Below are 18,715 nucleotides of genomic sequence, written 5' to 3'. Positions count from 1 at the left end.
TATTTCAGTCGGTTTATCATAATATATAACTATTATGGTTAACTGAGTGACAATTTGTTTTTGAAATACTATACATTTGAGAAATGGCTTTTAAATTACCTCATTAATTCTACCTTATTCTCGAAAAACTGATTTTTTAATTAATTAAATATTAGAACGATTGAATCATGAATTATTAAACACATTATTTCAACATTATTCTGTACCCAGGTGAACGGAACAAAATATTTGCACACGTCATATCATTTAAAATTATTATGATTAATGTAAAATTAATTAATTAATATTTTGCAATGTAATAATAAAATCTTACCATCCTTCTTAATGCGATTTAGAATAGAATAAATCTAGGTCATATATTATTTTATCGATGCTACAAAATAATTACTGAATCCTCACTTCTTCTTTTTGAAATACTACTTCATGAAAGTAAATAATGAATAGCCATTATATTGTATAATCATACAATTTCTATAAGTATATAAAAAAAGATATATATTGAAGTGCTAATCATTAGTAAAATCTTTAATGCCTTAACTATTTAATAACATTTTTAATTAGGTGCTTTTTTCAATGATGTTTTGTTCTTAGTGAATAGAAAAAAAATAAATATATAACATTTGTAATTCTTAATATATGATTAATGTTTAGTTTACCTACCAATTCTTTATTTAAGTTGAACTATTTTAACATTGGATAAAACACCATTCGGGTAAACTTATTCTAGACTATATATTGATGGTTTATCATTAAAAATATGTAGTATTTTGTCATCTCACTTTAACTTCTCATTTTTAGTTGTTTTGTTTCAATATTTTTTCCAATATACAATATCTCTCATGTGCATTATCTATTAAATCCCCTTAATACTTATAAAAAGTTTGTTATATTAGTCCTGTATTGACAAAATTCCTGATAAAAACCATTTAACATTGCTATTTAGAAAATATGTATTCAAATGCATTTTAATGACACTACTTTGAAATATTAACACATACTTAAATATCGATTTGGACATATATTATATTGTAATATATTATGATGTAACAAGGAAAAAAAATGATGTATTAATATAACATACATTTTTTAAATGTCATTAGAAACACTTCAACCAAATATTTAAAATTAAATAATATATGCCTTTCAGCTATAACGGAAAACTAAAAATTAAAAATTGTTCGATAAATATTAGATAAGTAATCTTTGAATAGAAAATGTAAAAATTTGAATTTAAATTACTCATTGTTTTCCTTTCCCTAAGTTATAGATGTAACAAATAGTTTGTTTAAATTTTAATATGTACAAATATTATTAAAAAATAAAATAAACTTATAAATTAAATTTATTTTTATTTTAGTATGTAATTTATTAAATTAGTAAATTATAATAACACAACATTATACACAATATTGAATAAAAAATGCAATCAATACTAAATATACTTATTGCTTATAGATAATTAATATGTGTAATTTATTTTAAAATTAACTTAACTGCTAAACATTAAGTTTTTATCGAGAACTTAACTTATATTTTTAGGCCCAAGAGTGGTTCAATGTTATTATATAGCAGGAAAAAAGTGCGGTACAGGCGTGATGGATATTGTTGGAAAAAAAGGAAAGACGGCAAGACTACTCGCGAAGACCACATGAAGTTGAAAGTCCAAGGAACTGAGGTTAGTATAATATTTTATTCCATTTTTATATTATAATGAATATGACAGGTATAAACTTCCCTCAAATTAATACATGCCACTGAGTGAAATTAAACTTAAAGATAAAATAATGGTAAATAAATATCGGTTTATCACAAACCTGTAATAATTAAATAATATACAGTGAAACCTCCACTAACGAACACCTCCCAATAGCGGACGTTTTTGGGGGGAACGGGAAAATGTTCACTACTTTTCAAAAGGAAAACCTCCGACTAGCGGGCTCTTCAAATAACGGACATTATTTTATCATGGAATTTTTAAAATAATGGTAAATCCCTAATCATTATTTGAAAATAATACGTATTCACATACGTATGCACTCTCGTAATAATGTAATTACGATAACAAACTCGTTATGGGACGATATGATTTCGACAAAGCTCGCCGATTTTTTCAAACAAAAATAATTTAAAAATACATGTACATGATTTTGATTTTGATTGTAAAAATATACTTTAAATAATAATATGTAATTAATAATAATTTATAAAAATATAAAAATGTAATAATTTATAATAAATAATAAGTAATAACATTATATGTATGAATATATACATACATAGTACATTATTATACAAATAGATTTCAAAAATGTATCCCCTCTGAATAACGGACACCTCCGAATAACGGACAAAATGTTGGTGACCAAGAGTGTCCGCTATTCAGAGGTTTTACTGTATATTGTATTTAAGTGTATAAAGTATATACTACTAAAATGAAAAATATTTATTTGCCCTTTTTTTTTACTTATCCAGTTTTAAAGATGTTTATATTCTACTCGTTCCCCTGGCCCCTGCATAATTTACCACGAGTGTCTATATGAAATAAATAATCGATAATATGATGTATATATTGTACATAAATAAAACAATAAAGTGCACAACTTAAAATCAATTTGATTAGTCATTCATTATTTTTTATATAAATTACCATAACAGAGATATATAATTAAATATATTTTTTCAACCACTTCCTATAAATTTTAATGACTGTCATAAAATTGGTTATTATTCACCTTTGCGTAAACAATATAATTTTATTGCCTATATTGTATTATAAATATAGCTCTACGGTTTACAAATGACTCAAAAGATTTATTTAAAATCTAAACGAACACGTAAATGGCATGTCATGTGTCATACTATGTTAAATAAAAGCCTTATATAATACGTTTAATATTAGATATTTAAACGTTAAATTTACAAGAAAAAGTACACAGAATAAATTTGTTATTATTATTTAGTCGATGTATTAAGTTCTAAGCAAAGCGAAGGAACTAGTGGTTATATGATGCGTTGTTTATTTATTTTATCTGAAAAAATGTATTTGACCCAAAAAACTTAATACAATCGATTTTCGTTCATTTTTCAGTAGACAATTTCATTAAGAGTACTTTTACTCTGGTCATTTTTCATTTTTTGGATACTTTTAATAAATAACTAAAAAGTAACAAATAGCAGAACAAAATTAGAAAACGGGTAAATAGTACAATCAAGATTTCATCAAATTAAAGTAACTACATAATATTGTTATATTTTCTTTGTAATTCCATAAAAAATAGTGACTCATATATTTTCAATTTTTTTTCCGAAACTTTAGGATATTTATAAATCTTTTAAATTGTTAGATTTTTTTAACACTTAATCATATTATATTTATTCCTATTTTTCCTCTTGCAATAAGATTTTAAACATACTAAATACATAACAAATATTAATATAATGATGGTATTTTTATTACACTGAGATCCGTTCAAAATCGTTTTATTGATTGCTTTTAAATGCAATAGATTCATTTAAATGATCTCATTAATATCGGTGTACATTCAAAACCTACTATACACCAGATGAACGAACTCTCTACTCGTTATTTATTATTATTCGTTTTTGTACAGAATTCCATTGTTATTCATCGTTATAGTATAAAGTAATATACGTGCATGCACAACCTACATTTTGTGAATTCGTAAACTTGCGCTTTGAAATATACCAATACCCGTATAGTATATAAATTATATTATAGTGGACAATTTTCATCTTTTTTCACATGCCGTGAATATAGGTATCGTGTGCGTGGCAGATCTAGTCCCTGGTGACCTTATCAAACATATATACCTACACCACACAATTTTCGTCATTTTAAATGCACAATCATATTTCTATGCGTCTAATAAATAATTTTTAGAGTAAAAAGTGTGTGCTGTTTGAATACACACGAGTCTTAAGACTAGTCGAGGAATAAATAATACGATTTTGATCACAGTGTAAGAGGTGACATATCCCAGAAGCACAATGACATAAGTCAAACATAATTTATCAACACTTGACGTTGTGAACTTACTTTTGTCAAAAAAATAAAAATGCTTTTAAACATTATTAACGGTTGCTGAATGTTTAAATATTATATGTCCACATGACGTATACAACAGTGTTTGTTGTAACAAGTTAAAACAAATAATGTTGACTTGATTTGTTAATCTAAAAATATAGTTTTAACCGGGATTTTAAGTAAAAGAAAAAGTTTTTAAGACTTTTAAATTTCGACCATGTATTTTAAACGAACTCAAAGAAACTATTTTATGCAAGAATTAATGAAACATTCATTAATCTCTTACTATTATAATATTTAGTAATGGATCTTTCTTTTTAATTTACTTGTTGGGAATACATATTCTGAAATTTATGAAAAAATTTATTTATTTGAATAACGCATTTGATAAATATTATTTTTTTAACGGATAAATATTATAAAAGGTATGAATTAAGTATATTGTAAATGTATAACAGTAAACAACATTCATATTATTGAACATATTTATGAAGTTTTGCGTATAAATACTTAATTAAAATGATTGTGTGCTTTTGTAAACGTAATTTTGTTTATTGTTCAATTCATTATTCTTGTCCAAAAGTCAATTTTGTGATTATTTTATCATAGAACTGTTTCCACACAAGTTTGATGAAAATATTTACAAAATCAATGGCATGTTTTATATATTTTAATTTCTATAAAACCCTTGGTAGATTTATGAATAGTACTTAATTACCGAAATACACGCAGGGTATTTTTATTTTGGTTGAAGTTTTTATCAAAGACTGATTATAGAACCATGAGGGCGATTCGTCTCTTCCATACAATCATACTAATTAATCAATTGATTTGCGCGTTAATACATTTATTTATAAGATACATTCTTTCAATTCTATTGATTTCTTATATTCTAAACAAAATTAATACTCTAGTAATACAATAAAATAATTTTACATTTAACCATTATTCTATATATTTTAAACATTAACTCAATCATTGGTAGGTATAATTATGTTTTATATACCTTATACATATACATGTTTAAAATCGTATTCTTCGAAGAAAACAATAATCTGACCACAAATAAGTAACTGTATAAGTTAATAAAGGCAATAAAAAATAACAAATGCAAAGTTGAAAAGTTAAAAACTATATAGTAATTCATATTATATATATAATATTATATTCATTAGGTGATTGGATAATTTTTAATCAAAAAGTATAAAACAAATAAGGAAACATTTTGGAAATTGGTAGAGAGTTTTCATTCATAGTGTATTTTGTAGTTTATTTTACTGTTATTTTCATTAAAAGTGAATACTACAAAATATCTTATATTGACTTTTTCTTAAAAAAATATTTAAAATGTATATATGTTTAAATTTAAAATCATTTATTATATTGATTTATAAGTCTAAAATGATGCAAATGTCTAAGATTCTATTACACATTTTTGTAAAAATCTAAGTAAAGAACTAACTACTTTTTTTCGTTAATAATATATTTAGAGTGCGGAATTATTTTTAATTTAAAATTAAAAATTATGCACATATATTAAATTTATTAATATTTATTTAAATATGTAATTAAAAATACAAAGTTCAAAAAATGAAAACAATTTCAATTTATAATGGATTCTCATTGTCGTCAAAAAATGACTACCGTATACTTTTTGATGTTATCAAAGGCAAAGGGCGCTGATTGGGTTGCAAAACTTTTTTTTTGTAGTGACTGAAGAGCCGTCTACAGAAGTTATAGAATATAGGCACAAACTTCAAAGCTTCTAAATCCTAATTCAGTATGGCTGAGACTGTGGCAAGTTTTTGAATTGCTGCCATAGTGAACTTTAAAATATTATACCCGCATTCCTCTCCACTTAAACAACTACTAAGCTAACAACATTTTTCTTGTGATTATTTCCCTTATTTTCACCTGATTTTTTTTGTAGATGACGTAAAAAAATAAATAAATAAAATATTTAATTAACATAACATATAAAATAACACACAAAAAAAAAATACATGTACCTTATGACTAATTTTAAGCTCAAATACGGAATATCATGAACTCATGAGGCTCAAAATAGTCAGTTATCAGTTTCATATTAATACATACAAATCCATACCTTAATGAAATCACTATAACATACTGAAATAAAATAATGTTAACAATCAAAATTTAACTTACACAGCAATAAATAATAAAATAATAATATATAAATTAAAATTAAAATTATACATAGAAGTCATAGAGTTATATTGAGTTTAAATCAATTTAATAACTATACATTTTCAAGATCTCAACGTAAAAACTGTTGCCTCAAATTTTTAGTGTACCTATATATATATATATCTAATTTCGTTATGCGTTATCTGTACACTTGTAAAAGATATTTCAAGGAATTGGAACTCTCAGAGTCTTTAACGCATGCACAAAACTGAACTATGGTGTAAGGAAAAAAATAAAGAAAATATTGTTGTTTATTATCCTTATCAAACATCATTGTTTATATACGTTGAACGGCGAGTGTATAGGCAATTTCGGTACATGAGTGTGTAGGTCGCTTTCTATTTATCATAATGAAAACTCATATATATTAAGTAGGTATATTATTAGAAACTACATTTTGACGTTGAATGAACTTTAATATAAATAAATTACGTTTTAAGTAGGTATCAAGTATTCTAGCAGAAAATAGTGAATGATAATGAATGATAATTTTGACATCCTCGATAGACATAGCTGACAACTGTCGAGTTTCTAATTTATACTATAGTTAGTTAAAGAATTGTACGATTTCGTTAGCAATTATCAATAGTTACCTAATTACATAGAAAAATTCTATTCGATCGATTATCACCCCGACTTAAAATCACATTATGTTATCTTTCATTATACTCAAGATGTAGCGTTACCCTCTTACTAAATTGTATTAGTGTTGTCCAGAAATAATGTATGACGCTGACACATTCTGGACAAAAATTCCATTTTTTTTTTTTTTTTTTGGCAAACGACATCTGACTACACTATATGAACACCATTATCCAAGTGGAGTGCTTATGCTTTCGTTTTTAATCGTATTCTTCGAAAGTTTTGACATATATTGTGTGGTCAAATCACTTTTACTTGGGCGAAGGCGACACATCATGCACAAAAACGTCATCGTAAATTACGAAGCTAGGACGATATTCTGTTTGACCGTCAGGAATTACTGGACGGAGAATTGAAAGCGACAGAAAATAATATTATATATTTTCCGCCTAGAAAAATATCTATTGATTGCCATTTTAAATTAAGGACCTATTTTATAATACGAATATATTATTCCGAGATCTACGTTTTAATAGGATATATGCTTTTTTTAGGCGCACTACGATGTTATTTTTTTAGTTCCAATTGCAGGAAAAAAGCTATAACATATCATTATAGTTAATTTAACAATAAATTTTTGTACTTTGGAAACCAGCTTTTTTTCTGTACTATAATAATTGAATTTAAATACAATCAAAAATCATAGGTGTAATTTGAATAATCTTTGAAAATATCAATTACCATTTATGACTAAAGTTAAAATTTATAGGACTTCAAAAATCTGACAAAAATCTTTTTAGATAATAATATCGTATATATTTATATATACTTTAAACTTGAGATATTTATCACGTAATAATATACAAGATATTATGTACTATAATTTCAAAAAAATATCAAGAATTGTGCGCTATTAAGTATTTTAAATATTATCATTTCTATTTCCTAATTAATATAACATTTTATTTACTTAATACGTGTATAGATGCCAAAAATATGTTTTCTCGACAAATTAAAATCCTGTATCAACTGGTTGTTTTACACTTGTACAGTGAATGCAAAATGCACACACCAAATTTGAATTGTATGATATCGTACGCTGCGACTCTGCGAATACAAAACAGAAATACTTTGATCCATCAATACAATACGATATAATCGAGACCGTACCACAACCTTAGCAGTATGGGTACTACTGCAGTCGTCATAATTCATAAATTTCCGAACCGTATACGTATATCATAATATCCGTCATTATGAATCGAACGCATATTAAAGGTTAATTACCTATCAATGTGAAATATTCGACGATACGTTGTCAAACGCAATTCGTTCGAGTTTTTATATATTATTATGCATTTTGCAGTTTGCGCTGTTAAATTAATAAATACTAATTTAATATACTTATACATACAGGTGATTCATCAAGTATATTCATCAAACTTTTTCATTTAATAATGAATTAGGTTTATGAAAATGCAATGTTTTATTTTTCAAATGAGAACTTAAATTTGCATTATTAAAAAAAAAAGAAAATGGAAGTGGCGAGAATATAGCTTGGCGAATCACCCTGTAAATTATAACTGAACGTTGTGAGAGCGAGGCAACGGTGTTTTAATTATTTTTATAATTATTCTACAGTCGCAAGACGGTTTTTGTATAATATAGTAACGCTGGCTATAATATTTTTGTTGCGTACCTACTGCGAAAACATTCAAAAAGCTTTTTTCTAATCTACTACTACACACTGGCAGAGGTCTTGCGTATTATACCACTGTCAGTTGGACACTATAACTTTATTTTAAATATTTTTTTTATACTGTTCATGAATAAAATAGCTTTAATCTCAGTTGATACCATGTGTGAATCGTTGCCAGTGTCAACCTTAATGAGCTAAGATGGTACATTATACGCAACTGTAAACGACATGATATTATGGAAATAATATTAAGCCACAAAGAATTACAAATATTATTTTGGGCATATTTATATGAAGATCTGAGTTCTGGAGAAATTGAATATTTTTAAATCTTTCTCCATTCTATGGAAACAAATTTTCATTATTTATTAAATCTACGTATTATCCAAACAGTCATATCATAGTGTGTAATATATTACCATTGCGTGTAATATATTCACAATTGTTAAATTATAATTTATGTTATTTATAATTATTTTATAACGTAGAACTGTATTTTAAGTTCGGCAGCTATATCACATACTATTATTATTATGTCGACAATATAATATTATTATTATTATTATTATTATTATTATACATTCACAGTCAACAATAATTTCACTGTACACAAAAATAAGTTTCATTGTCCGTACCGAACGTCTTGTCGGAAAATGTAAATGTCTCGTTGACGTTTTTCTTTCTTTCGTTTTTTACGTGACGTGCACCCCTTACAACCACTTTTGCACCCCATCATACTCTCCAACCCCCCAACCGTAAATCTACTGAGACAGCCTATATACACCATGGTTTATCGCAATCTCTGTCTACCGTACGTGCAGACAGTCGGCCAGACAACCGGACGTGCGACATTTTTCAATTATTGTTTATGTTTTGTACAAAACGTACGTAGGTATATAATATATATATATATACATCCCAATACATAATAATGTATTATAATAAATATGTCGATGATGATAATAGAATTATTATTATCATTACTATTATTTTACATATTACGTTGTTACGATTTTCCATTCGACGTAAACTTAAAAGACGATAACTAATGTATGCAACCAAACCAATAACGTTTATTATTATTACTATTATGATTATTTATAATATATGGCAACAAACTATTTTATATCGTCAAACATAGTTAAAGAGATTCCATATCAATCAATCATTCTCCCACCTCATGCAATAGAAATATAAAGGTAAATCTTACGGACATCTATAATTTTTTTTTTACATTATAGCGAATAATGTTAATATTAATTTATAATAATTTTAATAATGTTACAACTTACAACGGTAGAGCGACAAACTGGCGATAAATTTCCAAACAGTATTATACTTTTAATAGCACTGCATTTGTACTATCGTTTATCCACCAATAATGTTGATTACTATCACAGAGTTATCAATGCAAATTAAGTTGTGTTGAAATCTTAAATATATGGATAAAGCCATAACTCATACTTTATTATATTTTAATATCGATGATTTATAGGTTAGTAACAGGTTCTCAGACCACTTACCTTTCCTATGTTCGCTTTTGCAACTAATCACATATCCATCTCAACATATAATTTATTTTTGTCTATAATTTATTATACCTTATAATTACAGATTTCAGCTTATTACCAATTTTATAAATTTAATTTAACTCATTAAAATGTAATATTTACTACATTTACTATTAGTTATTACTTACAAGTCATATGTATTTAAAATAAATGTTTAACGTTTTTAAAATAATTTAAATAAATATGGATATATTATATTTTTAAATAATATTAATTTCATAAAATCATTCATTATCTGTTTTCTTGTAATTTGTTAAGCATATAATTTTACGTTATAGTGCATTCTTAATATCACATTATGACCAAAATAATTTAAAATATGTATTGATAATTTTATAGAATGTAACTCGTGGGTAATAACTAATAAATACTCATTCTTTATTATGTTACAGTCTGCACACGCTTATATCATATAACATATTTAATATGTTTAGTATACGTATAGATTATTAATTATTTATCATTATAAAATGTAAAAAATATTTTTTTGGTAAAATTAAAATAAAATTATAAATTTTTAATTATAATTTATAATGAAACGTTGTTATTTTTTAGTGCAATACTGCAATCAATTTTACTAGTTTTTTATTACTACAACATCCGTGCCCTACTTATATAATATGTCTATAACTTGCTTATTAACTATTACCTATAACTAGTAGAAGTTAGCATGTAATATATTACAAACTGAGAGCCTAACTTGTAGATAATAATTTTTAAGGTGAAACCCAACTAATGTTAAATTTTTAGACTGGAGAATCTACAGAAAGTTTTTTAAAGCAAGCTTAGCCAATATAATTCTTAGAATTTTTAAATAGACTAAGATCGTGTTTTCAAACACTTAAGATTTTTTATGCAAGTATTCTGTAGTGAATCAAATTTCTATTAATTTTTTAAAGAGGCTCCTCTTTTCTATTATAATTTATTTAGTAAAAAATTGACTTTTTAAAATTTAAATTTAGACTACTTTTTGAATTGTTTAACTTTGTGTACTAAGAATAACAGATTTACGAAAGTGAATGAAGAAGATATGGGAGTTGTGGACATTTTAGTGATTTATATTAATATATTTATTTAATATTTTTTAAAAACCATTTTTAACAACTATTATTCTTAGTATAAATATTTTAATAATTGAAAAAATTCTCGTTTGAATTTTATAATAAGGTACATCAACATTTTCAAAAATATTAACTAAACAATTTACAGTAAAAAAGGGTGGTTTTCATTTGAAAAAAACAAAAGTTTGTATCACTACAGGACATTCCTTAAGATTTGAGTAGAACAATAAAATCTAAAAAATGTTTAATATCTTTAGTTACATTTAAAAATTCTTATTTTTTAGAATTTTAATTTATAAATTATCAATGAATGTAAAAACCATACATAGCATACTCTGTATTACATTATTCGCTTTGGATCCGAACCCCTAGTGGCTTGTGTGCCTGCACCCGTGCTCGGAGACTTAAAGCGTAAAAAAATATAATGTTCTTCGCCAGGATGAATTCCTATAATTATGCCAAGACACTGCTCAGGTTTCTTGGGCAACTCCAAACACAGAGTTTAAACTTTAAGATTAAATTTCCTACTTGTTGTGGCCTACAGGGAGTTAACGCCTCACTTGGGCGTGCCAACTGTATGCGATGTCATGGTGAGCGAGTGTAACCCATTCATAATCCACGTTTCGGACGCGTTTCATGTCAATTCCTGTCCGTCTCGTGACCCGTATCCAATTAAAATTACTCCAATTTTACGTACAATGATTTCGAAGACGCCAATTACGATTTTCTTGAGATGGACTTTCGCGAACGCGACCAACTGGAACCGACGGTCGCCGGAACACCTTGCAAGAGAATAATATAAGTATCCGTACACGTCGCGCATTTACCGAAATTTAATTGCCCGTTAAAGTTGTGTACGACTAAGTAGTGCATTTTGTAATTTCCTGTTCAGACTAAGTTGTTATAAAATATGATAGCTTTTTTATTTTTTTTACTAAACTTTTTACTTTAAGACAAATTTGTTTATTATACTCGTTTAAAAAACACATTTTTTTAACATAAAGTAGAATAAAATATAACCGTTATTTTAATACGTATTTAATCTTATTAAATTATTTGAAATTATTTTATTTATTATAAAATTTATTAGAATACTAAATATAAAACTTCTTTCACAAAAATCATTATTAAAACAGCAATAATATATAAATAGGCACACATTTAGTGTTCATTATCCTTGTTTTAACCACTCACACAGTATAAATTAATATATCCGTCTACAGCTTTAGCTCCAGTTTAAACATTGTTACTTTAAAAACAAAAATTTGATTTATGATACTAAGCACATGGCACTTATGGCTAGACCACCCCTTAGAACTTGTATAGCCTAGTGCAAAATATAATATAAATGTCCATTTAAAGTAATTTTTAAAATATTAGGTATATTATGTCATATTTTTATTGTTCATATTAATTGAATCAAAACTACCAAACATCAGAAGAATTAAATCCAATAATATCTTTCAGTAGAACCAAAAAAATTGTTTTGTTTTTGAATTATTAACCTAACCGCAAATAGATGAAACCATATTTCCACGAAGCAAATTATTGCTAAGAGTAGTTCATGGAAAAAAAAAGTTTGGAGTTTTATTGTCCTATAATTGTAACCCAATTATCATATACTTGACAGTTTACCACGACATTTACTCACTTGTAAAATGCATATTATTATATTAAGTGTACTTTTATCGTTTTTTATTTCTAAAATATTCTTCCTTTATCTCTCTATAAAACAAAATGCTTTTAAATGCTATGTAATTATATAACTTTTAAAAATAATTTTGTTTTCATACTAAACACCCTAAGCCTAAATATAAAAACCAGGACCTGGGCCTTAACTCCTTCTCCCTCTATGGATTAACGCTAAATCAATACGATTAGTATACAAGTTTATCGTAGCATACACATTATGGCAGTGAGTTTTCATGATTATTATTCGTATACTTAATTCGCTCATCTTACTCTTTAAATTCGATGACATAATCTCATTTTTGACGATCGATGACGTGTCTACCGTCATCAAATTTAAAATCGTTTCCAATAAAAGGGCTTAAACTATTTATTATTATTATTTTTTTTTTTTTTTATGTAAACACGGAAAACTAATGGAACAATATGGCTTTAGATAATGGCATATTACATATATTTATTTTAACCATATTAAATAACAAAATGATACAATTGTACACTTATGACCTGCATACCAAATCAAACTACACGTTAGAACAATAATATGTGTACAATAACGTTGAATCATGTCCACGAAATAAGATGAAGTTTACTTTTTCCTCTTTCTTTATTTTACTCAGCTTATTATTTTTTCATGGGTAGTCCCATTCCATTCCACCAATCTAAATTATATAATATAAATATTGTTTTTTTTTTTTTTTTTAGTGTATTTACGGGTGCTATGTACATTCAGCGATACTTCCGACATTTCACAGAAGATGTTATTGGTTATTGCAAGTGAGTGCTCATGCATTATGAACATGAACAAATGAAAAATATACAATACTATTATTTCAAAAAATATTTTAAAACAGTTTAATTTCAACAAACAAGTATTCGATTTTTTAATAAAAATAAAACTACAGACATTACTTTAATTTTAAGAGAATCTATTTGTTTTAATATTTATAGATTTTATGTTTTAAAATTCACATATTGATGCTATAGATGCGTCTGATTTAATATTTTACGCACGGTTTACTGTACTCTCAAATGGATATTTCAAAATCAGAAAATTCTTATCTTTTTTTCCATAAAATAACATAAAAATCAACCGATCATAATTGTTTTTAGAATACATAATATTACGCTACACAAAACTGTCACTGCATTTTCATTGGATTTTTAAAACTTTATGAATAACGATAAATCCAAAGTTAATAAAATGTGTGAAGTCAATAGGGAATACTGGAAACATATTTTATTTCTGTAATAAACTGTACATATTTATCGATTAGGTATAACAAAGCGTGTTAAAACTATAAGTTCTTAAAATCACATAAATTTTTTATTTTTTTATTTTCTGAAACCATAAAAATTTAAAATTTAAATTTAAACGCAAGCGTCAATGACGATTCAGTTTTTTTTTCATAACTATATCGAACTGTTGTAAATTGTAATGCGTGTTTACTTCTCGTTGTCATCAGAATCCTGATATGGTGTTGGTACACTATTTAAATGTACCGTATCCGGATGACAATAAATTATCGGTAATTTCACCAAGCCTCGCATTGTGGGCTGATCGTAAAGAGTGGACGAAAGACGAATTACTATCTCAGTTAAAACCCATGTGTAAGTACCCTAAGAATTCAAATTATTTCGTACAATGACTAAATTATAGAATTATTTCTTCATAGTATTGAAAAATATCTTTTGTTTATTATTTTTTATAGTTTACGAGGAAGACCCTGACCTTAGCAACGAAATGGAAGTATCGGTAAGTACTTGTAGTGCTTCAAACAAAATTAAATTGGGTCAACAAGCCCGTTTAAAATATAATAAACACCTCTCGTACACGATACATCGTAAATGACTTTATGAAATATTTGTAAATGTATTTTTTATTTTTAAAATAATATACAAATTACATTTTAACTATTATAATTGTATTTAAATAAAGAAAAATTTCCTTGATTGAACATTTAAAAATATATATATATATATATATATATATAAATATTTATAATAAATTATTAGTTGCATGTATCACAGAAAAAACATATAATTTTTTTTTTTTTTTTTATCGGAATAAACAAAAAAACTTTTTCGGTTATCTGGTTATTATTTTTTTAATTAAAAATTCAGTAAAAAAAAACTACACTAAATAATAGTAATAATGATAATTTATTTATTTTATGAGTTTTACCTACTCTATCTACTTAACCTAAATGCATTTAAATTGCCCAAACTGATCAAAATAAAATGACAACATTTTTAAACAAAAAATATTATATATTTAAAACATATTTATTTGAACAGGTAATTTATTTTAAAATATTTACTTATTTATATTTAAAATATTATTTTATTTATAAAACTTTACAAAATTCTCCATTTCCTATGCATGTAATGATTTTTATTTAGTTTTTTAAATTAAATAATATAAAAACAAAATAGGTTGTGCCCTATTCAATTAATCAAAAAAAAGTTTTCTTTCGACGCACGATTTATTTTTAACGGACCTCAGTTAAGGACAGTGACGGTAATAGTGCGGTCACATTAAATTAAAAAAAAAAAAAAGACGATTAATATTGTACTTGAAAAATTATTATTAACAGACAGTTTGAAAAAGTTAGCTTAGCAATAATAAATTTATTTTTTAACTTATAGTATATAATTCTAATTGAAAAACGTAATTTTAAAATAATTTACAGATAAACAGAATATGTTATAAGTAGAATATTTATTAAAAATATATTTTATTGTAGTAGATACCTTATCGATAACAAGAAAATGAAATATTATAGTCTATATCTAAGTTATCGTAAACATAGTAGCAGAAAATACAAAGATAAATTAAAACAACCTCCTGAATTGAATAATGGTTATCATAAATCAGACTTCTAATAGTTTTAACAAATATTTTTATATACTACGATGATAATTTATTTTTAAATTTCACAATTTTCTACAACTAAATTCTCAATCAAGCTTAAATGGCACTTATAGCTGTTATAAAAATAATACAATTAGTTTTATACATCCTAAATATTTTAATATTTGCCTACTTACTTAAACTTTGAACAGTTCTAAATATTTTATTTTTTTTTAAATTTAATAGTAAATATGAATAAATTAGTTTTTGCATAATTTATTGTAAAATTATTGGTAGTTATTTCTATAAAAATGTAGACGAGTTTTTGAATTAATTTCAATTTTCAAATAATTACAGATGGAATAGAAAATGGTAGCTTATGAAACTGAAATTTATTAGGTATAGTAAATTTAATGAATAATAAATTTAAAATTACCATTTTATCAAATAAAAAAAGAAAAAAGTAATCTGTGAAACTAATAAACAGATGTTTACGACAAAGTACAATCAACTTCTTTATATTGATATGGTAGGCAAAAAGTTACCAATATTTTATACTTGTATGCAATACTTAACATGCAAATTACACAAAGTCGTCACATCAAACTTTTCAAATATAAAATACGGCCGTTCTGCTGTATGCATATTTTCAACTTTTAATATTGCTTTTCAAAGTTATCATAAGTTTTTTAGTTTTTTTTATGATTCATATCATTAGCATAGATATTTTACCTGACGTTATTATTGTTCAATTTACGATAACTTTCCGTACATTTTAATATTTGCTTAAAAATCATGATTACAATAAAATGTGCAATTATTTAATTTGTTAAATGTCATTAAAAAGTTATTATTTCACGATTTAAAAGAAAAAGTTATAGGTATACTGTAATATTTTTAAATAAATTTAAAAATTAAACCTGCAGATTAATTCTATTGGTTCCTACTACAGTAATTTAGTATCTGTATAATATAATATAATAATTTTTACTTTTAAATTATATTTGCATAAAATTAAGTATGGAGATTGTATACAGTTATTCAAGCTTTTCATTTCCAACTTCATTTTTATTTTTATTTTTTTTTTTTTTTTACATAAAAAGTTACCTATAATAAGTTTAATAGGTAACTTTGAAAAGACGAATATTTAAAAGAATAAAATTATACAAATATGATATTTGGTTAGTTTTAAAAATAATCTACACACATTTACGTACATATAAATAATTAACCACTTTTTGGATGTAAATATTAAATACTGTATAGGTACAGACAGTACAGAAGTAGTTGCCTTTAGTTTATTTCAAGTAATTATTTATATGATAAAAGTTAAGTTTAGTCATATAAACTTATTTTGTATTGATTTAATGATCATACCACTTCTTTTAATTTGACAAATAAAATACATCTGAAAGGTTTTAAGCATCCCATTATCGATGAAATGTCAAACTGTTCGCTTGAGATCAGCTAGTTTACCTATTCTAATAAACTATACAGTCTGTGTATATCGATGATCACAGTGGCTTTTGCTTGAAACCAGTACTTGCAATCTCGTAATGATTCAAATCTGGCTTATTATAAAGCTCGACATATAAAGTGAAATTGTACCAACTGTGATTACGTTGTTATCCTTTGACAGCATGACCTATATAATATTATACGGCATAGACTCCACAGGATTTATCTTTTCCTGTATTAACGGTTAAATAAGAAAACAGGGAAATGTTGTGAGCTACACTATATTATAATATAATGCAGTATACATATAGATTATTATTTATGTACACTACACTCAAACAAACGCAATGAATTGATGTATTATTGTAATACGTTTTCCGGTAGACGGCTGAGTGCGTAGCCGCTATGGTCACACAGCTGATGGAGTGGCAGAAGAACGCCAGGGCTACGTTACTTAGTCGAACGCTTGAATGCGGATGTCCGGACTCAACGTGTGCGGATGGACAATCGTGCTCGCGCCCGATCAGACGGATTTCTCCATCAGATAGCAATCAGGTACGTCCTTTAATAAATTATGTTGATACCGGTGGGCTAGACATAAGCCTAGTAGAAAAAATTGTAAGTTGTAACAGTAATAATCATCACGGTTCGAAACTCAAAGTACCTAAAATCAGCGATCAAAAGGCACTTAAAAAACTTAATTATATATGCATTAAATTAAGCATTTAAAAACACAAAAGTGCACAACAAAAAAAATCTCAAATATAGTAACCTACCTTTTAAACTCTAAAGTAAAATAAAATAGTCCCTTCCTAACAAAAAAAAAAAATATAATATTATATGATTATTGTATTATAAAATATCAACTAAGTAATTGTGCCTATGCTAAATTGCTAAGTATGTTTTTCCAAGATTACGAAAATCATTTCATGTTTGACAAAAAAAGGATATCGCCTAGATCATCTCGCACATATAAAATAAAGAAAAAAAACAGATAAACTATTACAATAAAATAGCAGTAACTTATCATTAATCATTATCATAAATTACATAGTACTCGGTCCAATTTATTTTAAACCAAACAAATTAATAAATGCTTTAAGTCCCGAACCCTGGTTATCGTGATGAGAATAATACAATTGTATTACGTCCTCGTTGATTTGGAATACTTAAAACGTTATGACAATACTTCTTAGGTGTCATCAACGACTGGGAATCGATCGCGTCCCGGTACAATGTTGCTCACCAACCACCACGTTAATTCGTCCAGGACCACGATGAACACATTAATGATCGCTAATCACGCCAATCATAAGGTATGCAAGTTAAAAACTGATATGGACCATATCACACAACTCTGCGGGTGCACAGTTTAATATTAAAAGGCACTAATCAGATTGTTTTAAATTTTAAGTGGAGCGTTGAATGTATATTGATTTTACAACAACGTGAATTTTTATTTTTGTATCTGGAAACATTATTTGTGGTAGAAACGCACATAATAACATTTTAAAATGCAATATTTTTGGCATTATTAATAATTCA

General features: G+C 25.8%; 1 protein-coding gene across 3 annotated transcripts in view; it reads left to right on the top strand.

Moving 5' to 3' along the window:
* The window catches only part of LOC112600285 (calmodulin-binding transcription activator 1), a 110,291-nt gene that overhangs the window by 75,588 nt on the left and 15,988 nt on the right, over positions 1-18,715 (top strand). For all 3 annotated transcript variants that reach the window (XM_025347476.1, XM_025347475.1, XM_025347474.1), the window contains 6 exons: positions 1,540-1,675; positions 13,564-13,635; positions 14,325-14,469; positions 14,571-14,614; positions 17,555-17,725; positions 18,367-18,486. In XM_025347476.1, coding sequence (XP_025203261.1) covers positions 1,540-1,675; positions 13,564-13,635; positions 14,325-14,469; positions 14,571-14,614; positions 17,555-17,725; positions 18,367-18,486 — 688 coding nt within the window. The remainder of the gene's footprint in view (positions 1-1,539; positions 1,676-13,563; positions 13,636-14,324; positions 14,470-14,570; positions 14,615-17,554; positions 17,726-18,366; positions 18,487-18,715) is intronic.

The sequence above is a fragment of the Melanaphis sacchari genome, unplaced genomic scaffold, assembly GCF_002803265.2.
Source record: "Melanaphis sacchari strain LSU unplaced genomic scaffold, SCAv2.0 Contig62_pilon_pilon, whole genome shotgun sequence".
NCBI lineage: Eukaryota > Metazoa > Arthropoda > Insecta > Hemiptera > Aphididae > Melanaphis > Melanaphis sacchari.
This window is presented reverse-complemented; position numbering and strand designations above follow the sequence as displayed.